The following is a 16,157-nucleotide window of genomic DNA, read 5'->3' as shown; positions in this document are numbered from 1 at the left end:
CTTTGCCATTCTCCGTAATCCCTAGCATGTGTAAGGAAAGGTCTATAGGGGCAGTTTCGGTACTGTGGGCCGACCTAAAACTGAACTGCCCCCCCATGTAAAATGTTGTTAGTCTCGACGTGGGTTTGTAACTGGGATGTGACGATTTTGTCTAGGATCTTTAGGAGAAAATGGCAGTTTGTTATGGGCCTGAGGTTTGCTGGGATTCTAGGGTCATGTCCAATCTTTTTAGGGAGGGGTGAACCGTAACTACCTTGATGGCAGTACGGATGCACTTATCCCAAACCGATGAATTGGTGAACCATGTCACGAAAGGGGTGCGGAGGGTGCTGTGCTCTAAGATAGTTTTCAGTAGCAGACAATCTTCAGCACAGGAGGTGGGTTTCGTGTTGGAGAGTATTCTCTCCATCTCAGGTAAATTGATAGGATTTAGAATGAATGTAGAGGAGCTAGAGATATCCCTGGGAGGCGTCCTGAGATTCCTAGGGGAATTAGAGAATGCTTGCTCCTCCAGAAGTTCTAGCTCACTGATTGGAGTTTGGATTGGCCTCAGTATCTGTGTTCTGAAATGTGTATGTATTGTATTGTAATAGACTGAAGTGGTCTATTTATACATACCTTGAGCTCAGGTGGAGCTCATCTTTGAGGCTGCTCAAAGCAAGTGCAATTGACTGGATGTCCTAAAACATCTTAAGGAGGGGAAGATAGGCGACCAGAAACTAGGGTAATTGGATTCTCTAAGTGCAATAGATTGGTTATCTTTATTCACTTCCTACACTTCTTCCAGGTTCTCCATATGTAAACCCAAGGGTATGCTAAGTGTGATAGGAGACATTCCTGTCTTGATAGCTGTGCATTACAACGGTTAACCTAAGTAGATTATAAGTGCCATGAAGGGTTACCAGCCTAACTCTTGGAGCATCAAGACTGCTAAATTTAATGAGGCCTAAATGTTCTTGCCCAGATGTTTGATCATGTCTAAAGCGTGGAGTCGGGTTTAGTTAGCAGGGCGGGCCGTGTATTTGAGAGGTTTCCAATGGCTTCTGTTTAAAGTGATGTGTGTAGGGTGGGATAGCTGGCATCTGCCATAGGTTTGTGTATGAAAGGTTTCAGTGGTTGAAGTCAGGAAAGCGGGCCACCGCAACAACAGCCAGCATCCACTAGGTGGTGTTTTGGATAGACAATGAGGCTGGGGCATGTAAAAAGTCTATGGAGATGGCAATGAGATGGGGAAAAGGGATTCAGGTTATAGTAGGGAATAGCCATGTTTTGAGGGCCTTTCTGAAGGCGAGGTGGTTTTCAATGCTGCGGATAAGGAGAGGGAGCGAGTTCCAGATGACAGGGGCTTTGATGGAGAAAGAGGAAGCTTCCAATCTGGTGGAGTAGTAATTGGGGATAACAAGGAGAAGGGCAGAGCCGGATCTGAGGTTTCATGTGGGCAGATAGCATAAGAGTTTATTCTGGAGGAATGTGGGTCTGGAGTTGTGGAGGATGGTGAGTGATGCACATGGCTTTAAAGGTAGTTTGTCGACCGATAGGCAGCCAGTGTAGCACTCTGTGTGGTGCTGATATGTTCTCTTAGTGAGAGGCCAATGAGGAGAGGGGCAGTAGAATTTTTGATTCTTTGGCAGTTCCTCAGCTGGAATTCTGAGATGATTCTCTGCAGTTCTTTGCTTCGGGTTGCAGGGGTTGTGGATTTGGTTACTATAGAAGATTTTTTGTCTTTCCAGATTTCTCATTGATAGGCCTTGTCAGTCTTGTTTTGAGGAGTGGGGTTGGCTCTCAAAGTCCTCTCCAGTCAGTGCTTGAGAGTCTTGATTGATTTGAGGTGGGATGTGTACCATTTGAAGCTGGTGCCCGGTCTCTGGGATGTACGTTTTGTTGGCGTGAGGCAGGAGAGGGTGCCGGAAAGGCAGCGATCAATGAGTTCAATGGGGGGATTTCCTTTCTGGATTGAGAGTGCTGGGAGTGAGTTGAGTAGGGAGTTGGCTAGGTCCCAGTTAATAGTGACTTTATTGCAGAGGGAAGTGTGGAAGGGAGTCGTTGGAGGTGACAACCCGGATGGCTGGGATATGGGGGTTTGGGTTTGGAAGAAGAAGATTGCAGAGTGATCTGTCCAGATAAGGGGACAGGGGCATGGAAATAAGGTTTGCGGCGCAGGATATCGCAACTAGGGTGTGGCCTGTGGTGTGAGCAGGAACAGATATGAGGTGTTTCACATTCAGGGCTTCCAGGTTATCCATAAGTGAGCAGGACATGTGGATTGAGGGGGTGTCAAAACAGATGGTGAATTCTCCCAGTATGGTGTGCGAAGGATGCTGATTTAATGGAGTGCATCACTCAGGGAGTCTTCAATGTTCCTGTTATAGCCAAGGGATCTGTATAAGAGTAGAAAGCTGTAGGAGGTGGATGGGGAGAGTTGGAATCTTACAAGCAATGATTCACAATCAGCACTGCGGGCGAGGGAGTCTTTAAGTAGGACTGGGCTCTGGTGTTTATATATGATGGCCGTCCTCCTCCTCTTCTGGGTCTGCTCTGAATGATCAAGTTGTACCCAAGGGGGAAGGCCTCATGCACAATAGGTTCACAATCGTCTGCGAACCATGTCTCTGTCATGAAGGCAATGAGAAAATGTCAAAGATGTTAAATTTGTTTTTGGAGACTGACCTTGTGTTGTGAAAATGCACGAGAGATGGGCAAGATAGCCGGGACAGGAGGTATTGCGGGTTTTGTTTGGAGTCTGGATGTGGGGTGTTGGAAAATAAAGCTGAGAGGGAGGGCCTGAATGAGCTGGGGTCAAGGGACAGTGGGGTGAGGAGATGTAAGAGCACAGGATGGGGTGTACAGAGAGTGGCGTGGGAGCGAAAGGAAGACAGATCAGGCTTGGTGGTTTTGGGGTTGTGGGAAAAAGAAGTAGCACCGGGTTACCGTCAGGAGGGGAGATTTGGATGGTGTAGAGAAGTGCCAGGGGTTGGGAACTAGGATGAGCAGCAGCGAGGTAAGGGGTCCTGAGGCTGGTGAGACCATAGCCCGTTTGTGGTGTTCGTGCCACCAGAGGGGCATGGGTGACAATGGGGGGGCTGTCGAGATTAGTGTGTTGGCTAGGGTAGCCCTTGCAGCACTTAGCGATGGAAAGTGTAAGTAAGTGGGAGGGCGGGAGGCTGAGGGGGAGAAGTGAGAGGAGGGAGAGGTGGGAGACAGGGCTGGGCTGTGTGAGGGGCTGGTAGGGTGTGAAGGGCTAGGGAGGGTGGAGGGGTCTATGTTTTGATTTCGGGCTCACCGGCGTGAAACTCTGAGTTGGGAGGGCGATGTCTGCATTGTAGTTAGGTGGGTGGGTGGGCGTTGGGTGAGAATGGTTTTGGGAGGTAGTAGAGTGTTTACCTGGGTATGGAGAAGGGAATAGAGTGGGCTGCGTGTGTGGTTGCGGGGGGAATAGGGCCAGGCTGTTTGATGAAGAGGGGAGAGGTTGGTTAGGCTTCTGGACTGCCAACATGCCGCTCTGATCTGGATGTGTGAGGCATGGTGTCTAGAGCTGGGAAAGATATCTAAAAGCAAAGCTTGCAGCAGTATGAGAAGTACTTGGGATTTGAGACTCAGAGCAGTGGCAAAATGCCCCCAGGTTCTAGCTACACAGCAGTGGGGAAATGCACCTAGATTCAAAGCACACCACAGCAGAGAAAATGTACCTATATTCAAGATACACATACATGGGAAAAATGCTCCTAGAATTCAAATAGCAACACTCTGGAAAAAATGCACCCATATTCAAGATACACAGCAGTGGAGGAAATGCACCCAGACTCAAGGAACACAGCTGTGGAGAAAAATGCACCCATATTCAACACACACACAGGAGTGGGAAAATGCACCTCGATACAAAGTAAACAAAAGTGGGGAAATGCACCTGGTTCCAAAGCGCACAGCATTGGAGAAAATGCACCCAGATTCAAAGTACAAAGCAGTGGGGAAATGCACCTAGGTTCAAAGTACACAGTAGTGGGTAAATGCACCTACATTTAAGGTATACAGCAGTGGAGACAAAGCACCCAGATGTGTAATTCTCGTAAAACAAGGTTGTGTATAGTCAGTGACTTGGTCATCATGACCCTAACTACATCCGTCATCAGTCTGTTGGGATTACTGGATTCATAGGCCAAATGGCAGCCCAAAATGGTCTACAGCTTTGTACTCCGTTCCTCTGTAGGCTCTGCAACTTATTGAGTGTCATTAGTAGGGTTGTAGATCTCACATATTTATAATTTGGGACCAACGTAGACCTCTGACTCCAAACATTCGACTGGTGGATATGACTTATTGTTGAATTTTTGCAAATGAATGATGATTAGCTGGATAGAGAGGCATTTGTAGTCTCTATATTTCAAATTGTTACCTCTTATACTGCTCTCTTTTAGCTTGTGAATTTTTGTATGTAAATGTATTATGGATTTAGGAATGTTTTGATTTTATCAATTGAATGTTTTTTTGGTCAGTTATTATTGAATATTACATTTGATAAAGAAAAAAGAAAAACGAAAAAAGTATGGTTTAGATAATGTATTTCTAGGAACTTGGATCCTATTATAGATATGATAAGTAATTCAAAACTTAAAATATCACACTGCCACAAAGAGTAAACAGATTTATTTCTGGCGATAAAGCAATTGCTGGTTGGGACAACCTTGTGTATGTAATTCTTGATTCAGAGTCGTCAAGGAAGCTTCACTAAGAAACCTCCCAAGCGAATCCGCGTCCACTCCTCCCCATGATGCATACAGGCGCCCAAAATAAATACAAAAAGTATCCAGAATTTTTTTTGAGTCAGCAATCACCCACCCATACTCAGCAGGCCCCGCAGCAATATCCGTATGCCCCCCCCTCCTGTCTTATCATTGCTGCCAGATGGTAACCGGGCCTCCCTTCCTCCCATATTTCCTAGCCATTACTGGCTGGGTCAGCTATTTAACTTCTAGGACTGCTTCAGTGTAAAACTCGTCCAACGCCCCTTTTAACAATGTCAATGGCCCTCATTACGGGTCGGGCAGTAACCGTGTCTGTAAAACCGGCAGGTAGTCGCCAGACCTGTAATGATTTACCAGCGCCTGACTTGCTGGAAACACTGGGGCATTACAACCCTGGTGGTCCAGTAAGTCAGGCACCGGTAAAATGTTGATCCCTATTCCCAAAGAGTCCGACTTTTTTTACTTTAATATGAATCGAAATCGTTTCTAATACCTCACTACGGAACACTATATCCGTTAGTGCCAAAGCCTTAAAATGCCAATAGGGTCTAGGCACCCCCTCCCGGCCTAGGTCTATCCTCCAATGGATGAGGGAGAGGCATGACCATGTCCTTGGGAGAAGATTACATTCCCCAGTCATAGGACATAGTCATTGTCATCAGGCCTAGTATGATAGTCGCTTGTTTTGTCCCTCCCCTCCCTTTCTGCACCCCTCTCCCTCACCTTTTGTTTTTCTCTGGCTCTACCAGAAATGTCGTCAGGCCTAGTATGGTAGTCGTCTGTCTGTTTCCATTTCCTTCCCACTCTCCCCCTCCCTTCCTTACCTATGTTTTAGCTCTTGCACTATCTGAAATGTCGTCAGACCTAGTACGATAGTTAATTTCACATCCTTACTGTTCATGGCCTGTAAGAATGTCATTGTTTTTTCCCTTGTTCCCTCCCTTGCCTTGAAGCGCTTTGAAACACATTGTCTATAGGCGCTATATAAATAAACTATCATATCATATCATATCATTGCGGGATGCCATATCATGGACCAATGAATAGAAGGAGTATTCCCCATCCTCCGGGTGCATCGGCCGCCACACATCAAATAGACGCAGGTCATTCATACCCTTTCATACCTCAAGTGCTGCACATGAGGGGCCGTGGGCGATTACTTCCCCCAGATCAATCCTTGGACCCATCCAAAATGATATTCCGTACATTACATTGACAATTGTAATAGGGATGTGGGCCAAAGTACCTGACACAATCAAGAACCTTGCCCTTCGGGCCTATTACGTGGCCCACCAAACGAAACCCCAGCAACTGTGGATTAATGCCACGATCCCACCGGAATAAGTGGAAAAAGATATAAAATACCGGTTGGTTCACCAGGCTCGAGCCACGTCCCCATTTTCCGCCATTACATGTGTCTCCTGCAACAGGATCACTTTGACTCCATGCCCTTCACAATAGTGAATAACTTTGCACAATTTACACAGGTTGTTAAGCCTGCGAACATTCCATCTTATGATACTACAGGCCGCCATAGATATATGCAATAGAAAAGAAACAATCACAGCTCCTCCTACATCGCCCATCAACTCTGACTGCCCATTCGTACAGCCAGCTTTGTTCCAGGTGTACCCGCTGAAGATGCAAACCATTTGTATAATATAAACTCCCACAGCCCCACACCCTCACTCACCACCCCTCACATGCTGCTCACCCCCAACCCGCAGCCCCAATGTCCCGCCCGCCCACACTGCCCAGCCTCAACGCGCAGTGACATTTCCCCCACCATTCCATGTGTAACCACCATTAAATAACAGGGGTAACTACCCGAGGGGCATTGTATTCCACAACCACAACGCCCAACCCCTAGCCGTACTCCGCAATGGGGAAGCCAAACATTCAGAAGATTGTAGACATAGACAAAAAAAACAACAGCACCCAGAGCATGCCCATAGATCCATTATAACAGATAGGTCCCCTGGCAAGCGGCACCAACTGTGCAGTCTAGAATTCAGGGGAAGAGAATCACCCCAGCAGGGTCCCAGCATACCCGAATCACAGATTGGAGCAGGCTTCCAAAGGTCCTGTACCTCCGCAGGCTCTGTGAAGTAGTCAGTTTTGTTGTGAACCATCCTCAGCCTAGATGGGAACAGCATGACATATTGCAGGCCACGCTCTGAGAGGCCTTCACAGCGAAAAAGGAGAGGCAAACCCTCTGGACCACCGGGGTGAACTATTACATTTTAGCATTCTTGTATTGGAGATATCCCAGGTCGCAGGCCTGCACAGGATCACATCTCGGTCTCCATAGTTCAATGGACATTATATAACAGGACATGGGTTCTGGCCCAGTCTGGGCTACCTGAAACGACACCCAGTGGGCCCTCACCATAAGGAACTGGGACAGAAGTGAGGGACCATTGAGCACCTCCTTAATTAATACCTCCATAAAGACCTCCATATTTTGCTGCGGTACTGACTCAGGAATTCCCACCACCTGTATGTTATTCCTACGAGACCTTGCTTTGAGGTCCTCGTTCTTCTCTCTAATTGTCTTGACTTCCCGATGCAGCATACCCATCACTTGCGTCACCTCAGCTCCAGTGGCCTCAAGCACTCCAACTCTGTGCTCCGCTTCAGAAATATAGCCACTCTCCTTCTCTATGCGCTCCTGCATACGGTCGGCCTTATAGGCCATACGGTCTAGCTGGCTAGGTCACACCAGCACACAAACCAGCGCCACATGAGATCACCTGCTCCTTCATTCCAGTAGCCGCCCGGGACAAGGTCATCGTCTCCTTACTTGGAGCCAGACCCTCCTTATGCGCAAACTGTAAAGGCAACTGCTTTTTGTTACTCTTAGCCATGTTAAAAGCATGCGTTGCAGCCTAGTGGAGCCGTGGGCCGTGTGACAGAGCAGACAGTTTTCTGGAATTATTGGGTCAGAAACAATGGTCTAGCACAACCACCCATCTGACCAGCCCCTGGTCATGTCTCCATGCAATGTGAGGAGGCCAAGTGAGTCAGCACACACCAGTTTAGCACCCTAGGTTACTGCAAAGCTTGCACACTCCCCTTTCGGAATAGTCCTCTGAGCCAGACAGCACCCCCTCCACCTCCCAGCACCCCGTGTCCAAGAACCACATAGCTCAATATAGCAGGCCAGCTGTTATCGTTCATCCCAAAACAGAAAATATTCCACAGCTCTTTATAACTGATGCCAGATAAACGTTTCAGTCCAGTGCTGCCTCGGCAGCTGGTACCCACAACCTTTAGATGGGAACTTGCTCCCCGGTCCTCAACATCGTACACAGCTCACTGAAGCCAGATGGCGGTGTCTATCCCCACAAAAAGCCAGCAGATCCTCACCGGAGGCAACTCTGCTCCGAACAGTCTGGAGAGCTGCCCGGCAACCAAAAGACCGCTCTGCCCGCAACATCATGGCCTCCTCAGCAGGAGACCAGCAAAGGGATCAGGACCGCCTTCCCGCCCGCGATCACCTTCACACATGGCCCTCATTTCCAGGCCAGGTGGCAAAGAAGTCAAAGGGCAAGCGGCACTCAGCAGAAGGAGAGGCCTCGGATGCACATGGCCCTCTCTACCAAGGCGGTCCCCGCCAGGTCAAGGCCGGCAAGCCGGCCCACACTCCAGCAGCGGCCACTCACTGGTCCTTTGCCCACTGCACCGTCTCACTTTCTGCTTCCGTGCAGCTGCAGGCTGCCACCTGACAGCCCAAAAAGGTTTCTTTGCACCACTGTGCTACTTCTCAGCCAGATTCTCCCTCCCTATCAGGCATGCAGGCTGCTGTGCCGGGCCGCGACCCACCCCTCCAGCAGCCGCACTTCGGGGTCCCCTATCGGCATAGAAAGCACCCCACAGGTGCACAGGGTCTTCAGGACATTAACGTCGTCAGCAGATTATCACCTCTGCCGGTGCAGATAGTGAGCAACCACCCCCTCTCAGAGTCCCATCATGAAGCTCAATGAGCAGCGTCCATCTTGGTCACCAGCTCGCGAGCGCCCCCCAGAGGGACATTTCTAATGGCTATTTAATGTTTTGTGTATGTAGACATCTTTTCACCCTGCATGATATGTAATTATAGTACTCTTATTCTTATAACTTAATCTAACAACGCTTATACAGCTCAAGTGTAGTTATTTATATGAATCCCAAATGGTGGGTACCGTGATGGCTTTTTCTTATTGATTTTATTGTATTTTATCATGTTTTTTAATGATGCTTTATTGTGCGGCTTGTTTTTATGGAATCTAATTCTGAAATAAACATGTATTCAATTTGATAAAGACCATATTTGTATCTGAAGATATACTGGCAGCGGATGACATGGTGATAGCTTGGAAGATGCTAGCAGAAACAATGGAACATTCTCAAAAGAAGAGAACTCGTGAGCTGGAACAGTCGTACATGCCCTTAGTGATCGAACTTGCCATGGCATTCATGACTGTACGCATGAGCATCGTTTCCACATCACTCTCTTTTCTTTGTGGAAATGCATGTGTCAGTGAGCAAACTCAAAAAGATAAATCCATGCTCTTGAATGCGCATATAACTGCAGATATCAAATACATTTAGTCAAGATGCTTCATATCTACATGCTAAGCATGGAGCAATGAAAAGAAAACCTATGAAGCCCGCCATTTCTAAATTATGATCCTGCATTTCTTGAAGTCATTCAAAAATGAAAAGAAACAATTTGTGAGAGAGAGCAGAGCGCAGTTACATATTAAACAACACATTAGTGCATTTGTGCTTCCTAACATTTGTACACAATGCAGATTCTTTCAAAATTAGGAGCAACTTTTTAAAGAAAGTCCAGTTAGAATCCAGCAATACTTAAACTATAATTATAGTTTTAATTTAATACATATATAGTCATGGAATGGTAAAACAGAGTAAACAATTTGCATAGACTGTGAATAACTGTGGCCAGGATCAGCAAGTTGCATTCTTAGTTTGAGCAAGCAGAGTGGAAGGCTACAAAGATAATGTCCTGTTAGCATCATGCGACTGATCATATCCAGTTCTCTGTCCAAGTAAATGCTGATGACAAGTACTACATAATCCACAGGAAACTGACATTCATGACTGATTTGATGTGCTCTGATTTCCAGCTTGAACAATGTAACTGGGAATGAGTGAAGTGCTCTGCTAATGAGTCTCCTTGAGTAAATGACCTCATATCTTTAATGTCAGAGCAACAAAATATGTTTTCCATTATCAAAATCTCATTTGTCTATGTAAAATGTTGAAGCGCTGGAATTTTTGAGAATGTAATGGACCTTTGTATGTTGCTTAGCAGTTCACCAAACTGTTTTAACAATAGGGAATTTAGCAAGCCATGCACTCATGTTGACCTAATTCTTACAACACAGCCGAAATCTTGTCTAGTGCCACTAAACAATGATGTCATACGAGGAATCGACACAAATTGCAAAACAAGAATGTAGTAGTACATTTTATAATGAGTTAGCAAATTATTTCTTTTCTATTTCAGACTCGTTTCAAAAGGACATCCGAGGTTGAGGTGCCACCTGGAAAGGCTGTGCTTTGGAAGGCAGTGGCTAAGAAGGCAACCATGGACATTCCCTATGAAGCAACAGTTCTAACAGTCTTCGGCAATGAGGAAACCATCTATGGCACTTGGAAGGGAGCCAGCATCTTTGATAAGAAAGTTAAACAAGTTGATCTATAAAGGATAGAAAGTGTTCAGAGGTTGTAGAAAGGACGCCATGTTTGACATTAAGAGCATATTATTTTGCAGGAATGATTAAAAACGCTGCTTACAATTATTTTAATGAAATCAAGAACGTCATATCTGTGCACAGATATTCAGTCAACATGTCCAACCAAAAACAAAGGGGCTGATTCCTCAAGAAGCTACAATGAGTAACTTTGACATAGTCTTGGCTATTCCATTCACAAAGACGTTACTATAAGTAACTCTGACTTACCTTTACTTACGCTGGCAATGAATATTCAATTTACATAGAAGCTACTAAGAATAACAGACTTACTTTTGGCTTACTCTTGGAGAGTGACATTCAATTCACAAAGCTGTTACTATGGGCAACGTTGACCTACTCCTGACCTAACTTCTTTGTGATTTGGATAGGCTTCTGCAGGTATAACAGGTTACCCATAATACCTATTTTGCAAACTATACTAAAACGCCCAAATTACTCTGCTTTCTCCAATCACCTCTAACCTCTCCACCCTGTCCTGTGGCTAACGTGCATGCAAAGTAGACTGAGCTTAACTTAATTACAGCAATGCAAATGAACTCATCAGAATTAAACGCCATCCTAACCACACTGATGCATGAACCAAAGATTAATCAAAACCCATGAGCTCCAAATAGCATGACCCCCCATCTGAAACTAACAGAGAAAATAATGGAATAACATTGAAATCCTTACAAAATTGCATCTCAAAATGAACATAAAAAGTCAATTAAAGGTCTTTAAAATGTTCCGGGGACCCACCATAAACTTTTATATCGTAAGATGCTGCAACCTTTCTTTACATAGATATGCACATTCTTACCAATACAATCAGTGGTTGATCTTATTCCAGCACAGCAGTCAGATATCACCAGCCCTGCACTGAAGGTAGGTTTTCCAATGCCATCTCTCCTTTCCTATCAACTGTTGGTAAATTGGTGAGAAAGCTCAGACTATTGTAGACTTCTGTGACCTGCAGGCAGGACACATCATTGAATTCCCGGGAGTGCTGACACAGTTACTCATCCAGCCAGAGGTTGGTAGGTTGAGTACCATTACATTTTATAATAATGACATTTCTTTGAAGCTGTATGAATCCTCCAGGGGTTTTCAACCTGAGGCTCTCCAGAAATGTTGGACTACGACTTCTATGATCCCTCATCATTGACTTTGCTGTATAATGACACTGGGAGTCGTAGTCCAAAATATCTGGGGGGCCAAAAATTGCAGACCGCTGCTAGTCTAGGAAGATATTTGTTAAATAATGATGTTAATTGCAATGAAGAGCACAAAACAATATGTGCAAAGAATATTACACATTGACCTACATACACTTTATCCTGCACTTCATAAAAAGGAGTGCACCACTTAAGGAGGGTCAGTGATCACCCAACATGATGAAGGTGGAACATTACATGCTCTTATTTCCGAAGCCTAATACCTGCCATGAATATCCTCTCATTTAGAAGTAATCACAAGAATTAAAAGTGGTAGGAGCAAGTCTGGCATTACCCACACCGACACTGCAGACATCTGCCAACATTGCGATAAAATACCTTCTAGATCAAATGTTTTGTTTTTTTTAATCAAAATTTTTATTTCACCACAACAAATAAGAACAAAACATTTCCTCATTAATTAACCACAAGCATAGTCAACCATAGCAAAACACATTAAACAGTTCATCATAAACCAAGTCAGTCTAAATGTCAAATTTAAGAGAGAAAAAAGAGGTGCATGAAATGGAGAGAAGAAGAAGAAAAGGAAGAAAGGAAAAAGAAAGAAAACAATGAAGCCAAAGACCGGAAATGACATATGCAGTAAACAATGCAATAGATGGAATGTAATTACTAGATCATCTCATAAAAGTACAGATAAGTAACCACAAAAGCAATATACAAAGTTAAGGATGGATCGCTTCAGAATTAAAAATCTTATTCATCCATAGACATCAAGAAAACAGCTCCAAATGTCCCAAAATTTCCCAAATTCATCTGCATTTTTGTAAATAGCTTTTTCATACGATGACACAGTAAGAAGCTCCTCCACCCAATCATCAATATTAAAGCAATTACTTGACTTCCAGGACCTCAAAATGAATTTTTTTAGCAACCATACATGCGCGCAGCAACCAAACCTTCTTACCAAAGTCAATTTCATCCAGCAAAGAGTCATCACCTAAAATCAGTAGCGAAGCATTCATGGGAATCGCGATGCTTAAGACCAAACTTAACCTCTCACAAATCTTTTCCCAGAACTCCTTTGTTTTTGGACAGGACCAAATTAAATGACCGAGAGATCCCCTGGAGCACTTACACTTCCAGCACAGATTGTTATCCAACAGCTGCCTCCTGAACAGTTTCTCCGGCGTCCAGTAAGCCCTAAACAGCAATTTCGTTTGAGAAGCTCTGTCAAATATATCCATGTAATATTAAAAAGTAAACAGATGTAATGAATAAATACAGTTACACAATTATTAAGGTGCGTACAGTGATAGAGAAAAGGAAGCATTTCATGCCAAGTGTAATTTGAACCTGTTCATAAAAATAAAAGTCTGTGTACATTTAGTCTGGGTTGCTTAGGGGGTTTCAGGATTCTTCCAGTAGTGATCTATTAGCCGTCTGGCAATAACCATAGCTTTGGTTTTCAAGAAACCATCAAATCCAAGCCTCTCTTCAAAACTTGTTCAGCGTTCAGGATTGCCCTAATGTAGAAGCAATATTGTTCCCAAATCATCTCATAGCAGGACAGGCAAAACACCTGTGCTCCACAGCTGGGTAGATCCGGTGAATCATACAACATATCAAGTAATTCACTTTGCTTTGGGATTCAGGCGATGGAAGTAGATAACTCTGCCGCAGAAGACATTTGAAGGGCATTTTATTTGGAAGATCAAATTTTATGACCAGTTATACATTGACAAAGAGATTGCTTTCCTGGCTTATCCCATTGATGTATCTCTCATTAGTGAGACCCACTGTTACGGCAGAATTTAGACACAGTCTGGTGAACGAGTGGCTAATAAATATACCCGAGGCTCTGCTATACAACATATTTAATACCACACAAAATAACATTCAACCACTCATACCCTTGCAGGGAATCATTATTGAAATTGTACATTTTTTATTCCAATATGGAGAAGTAAATTATAAATACACAAACAAGCTACAACCATGACAACATACAATAATAGAGAAGAAAGTTTATTTTGCAAAGGAATCCGACAAAGATAAACAAAAGAAATTCATAATCTATGTCTATTCAGATACATGTTCGGTCCTTGGCCCCAAATAGTACATTTCTTTTTTTAAATATATTTTTTTGAATTTTCAATGAAAACATTGTGCACCAATGCAAAGGTTAACATGCCCTGAACAGGAACACAAATAAACAACTCGTTGTACTACATAGTGAGGCTCAACAAATGATGGTCAAACAATAGCAGACATTTTTTATCCCGTAAGTACCAAGGACGAGTATGCTCGTCCTTTTTGCATAGACTTGCATAATAGCCTGGCACTTAAGAGCAGAAAATCCTGCTACTTTTTAAAAATGTCCTAGTGTTTTATATGTTGTGTTTGTAACACATGACGTGTGTTTTCCTGTTAAATGAGTTTGATGGGTTTTATGTCCAAAATCATGAAGAGATTAGAATTGTACAAATAGGATTCAGCAGTTTATATAAGAAGCATATGAAGTCAGCAATTACTGCAATGACTGTTTGGGGCAAACACAAAAGTACAAATTATTGAGGTAATGATAAGTGTGTGGTGAGTTCCTGCTTCATTGATAACTTGTGACCTGTGATAAAACGTTTCAATGCAATAGTTCATATATCGCATAATCACTATTAAGGAAGAAATTAAGTCATTGTTGATGTTTGAAACACTTTAACCGTAGAGGCTATGCAGATGCTAAGGATGGAAGAGGCTGTGCAGCTGGGAGGCACTCAATTAGGTACAAGAACCAAAGGCACAATTGAAATGGAAATTCAAAACACACGTGTAAAAATAAAAAACAATCTAATTGTTAACAAACACAAAAACGGAAAAACACCTGTGGAAATTAGAGAAATTCAAATTATCACCTGTAAGTGTGTGGCAGGTAATCAGGTTGATCAAAAAGCCATCCCCACCTGCAAAAACAGCTTGATGCCAGGTGATAGGTTAAATGCACCAATGTTATCAATGACGTTAGCTATTTTTGTGTATTAAGGTAATTTAGAACAATCATTTCCATTCTGCAAATGTATCTATTTGATAACAAATGTGTTAATTGTATTTGTTTTTCAGCTTTTGATTGAATAAAAACTTCAGAGACAAGTGTGACTTCAGCCCTTTTATTTGAAAGAGGTACATCAACACATCAAACAGCCGTGAATTAAAGCTCTTAACTTGTCTCGCTGTCTTTTTATATGTGTAGAAAAGATAGACACTTCCGCAGCTTGTTATCCATGTTTTTGATTTGTATTTGTATGCGTTATAATATCTTTGGGCTGATGTGTTTTGTGGAGTGTTAGATAGAAATTTCGGGTAGTACCCTTTGGGTGTACTACAACAACTTCAGCTTCCTGGCATTAGGGACCCAACCTTTGATATAAGTCTGAAGTACACAGGTTGGTAGCATTGCCTAGCAGCCAGGCTTATCTGGAGAGGGATCAATGTGAGTAGTAGTGGAGTTACACAGAGATTCACAGTGACAAGTATTCAAACAAACACTGATACTCAAGGTTTCTTGATAAAACAATTATTAATGTATTTACCGGTCATGTAAACAGCCTTCTTCAGAAGGGAGCAATATAAAAGCAACAATCAAATACACTTCAGAAATACACACTCTTCGGGTTTCTCAGAATCAGTAATGAACCATTGGGGATGGCACACAGACAATTCCTACACCCTCAGATGACAAAAATAACTAGGCACTGTGGACATAAATATATTACTTTTGCATTCAGACTAAGCAGTGTCAAAGAAAAGAATTATTAGAATAAGCAAGAGATCACAAATATTTCTTTAAGCAGGCAAATACTTTTGGACCCCCCCCCAATGTATAACAGAGGAGAGAAGAGTCATTCAGGGAACCAGGCTAAGCCAATGTCAATGGGCAAACGTCTATGTAGCTGAAGCACTTCTTGAAGGTGAGTAAAAGTCTTTGCACAATGTTTTTAGAAGTCTTTGGTGAAAAAGAAGAATCAAATGTAGGGCCACAAGCCGGGAGACTTGTGAAGTAGAAGAGCAAGCAAATCTACAGTGCGAGGTAAGTTCTCTCAGACTTTACAGTACATTTCGTTTGAAGAAAAAGAAGCAGCTGGTGACCTCTGTTCCTGTGCAGCTCTGCTGCTCCTGTTGTTCCTGGGCCTCAATCGTGGGGACAAGAGGGAGGACTTCTGGAGACACCTGCACCGCAACAGGACGGTCACTGACCGCAACCGTCAAACTTCGCACAAGTAGCACTTCAGTGTTTCAGCTCCTCGTGTCCACCGCAAACAGCACCACCGTGGTTTCAGGCTGTCGAGATGGAACTTTCTTGCATCTGGGGTTGCGCACTCTGATGAGGGGGCTCAGTCAGTCCTGCTTCCTGGGAGTCCGGAGGATATTCCTGGAGCTCTTGAACAGCTTAAAAGCAACGCACACAAGCTGGTGTTCCTCTCCCTGGCTATTTGGTTCCAGCA

The 16,157-nt window shown here is 43.8% G+C and overlaps 1 protein-coding gene across 2 annotated transcripts in view; it reads left to right on the top strand.

Moving 5' to 3' along the window:
- The window catches only part of LOC138516885 (uncharacterized), a 308,582-nt gene extending 293,777 nt beyond the window's left edge, over window positions 1–14,805 (top strand). For both annotated transcript variants that reach the window (XM_069632335.1, XM_069632334.1), the window contains exon 5: window positions 10,255–14,805. In XM_069632335.1, the coding sequence (XP_069488436.1) occupies window positions 10,255–10,452 (198 nt within the window). In that variant the 3' untranslated portion in view covers window positions 10,453–14,805. The remainder of the gene's footprint in view (window positions 1–10,254) is intronic.
- Window positions 14,806–16,157: the final 1,352 nt, after the last annotated feature.

Source organism: Ambystoma mexicanum, chromosome 6q, assembly GCF_040938575.1.
Source record: "Ambystoma mexicanum isolate Mex_15411 chromosome 6q, UKY_AmexF1_1, whole genome shotgun sequence".
Classification (NCBI taxonomy): Eukaryota; Metazoa; Chordata; class Amphibia; order Caudata; family Ambystomatidae; genus Ambystoma; species Ambystoma mexicanum.
Note: the sequence above shows the minus strand (reverse complement) of the source record. Positions and strands in the feature narration are given on the sequence as shown.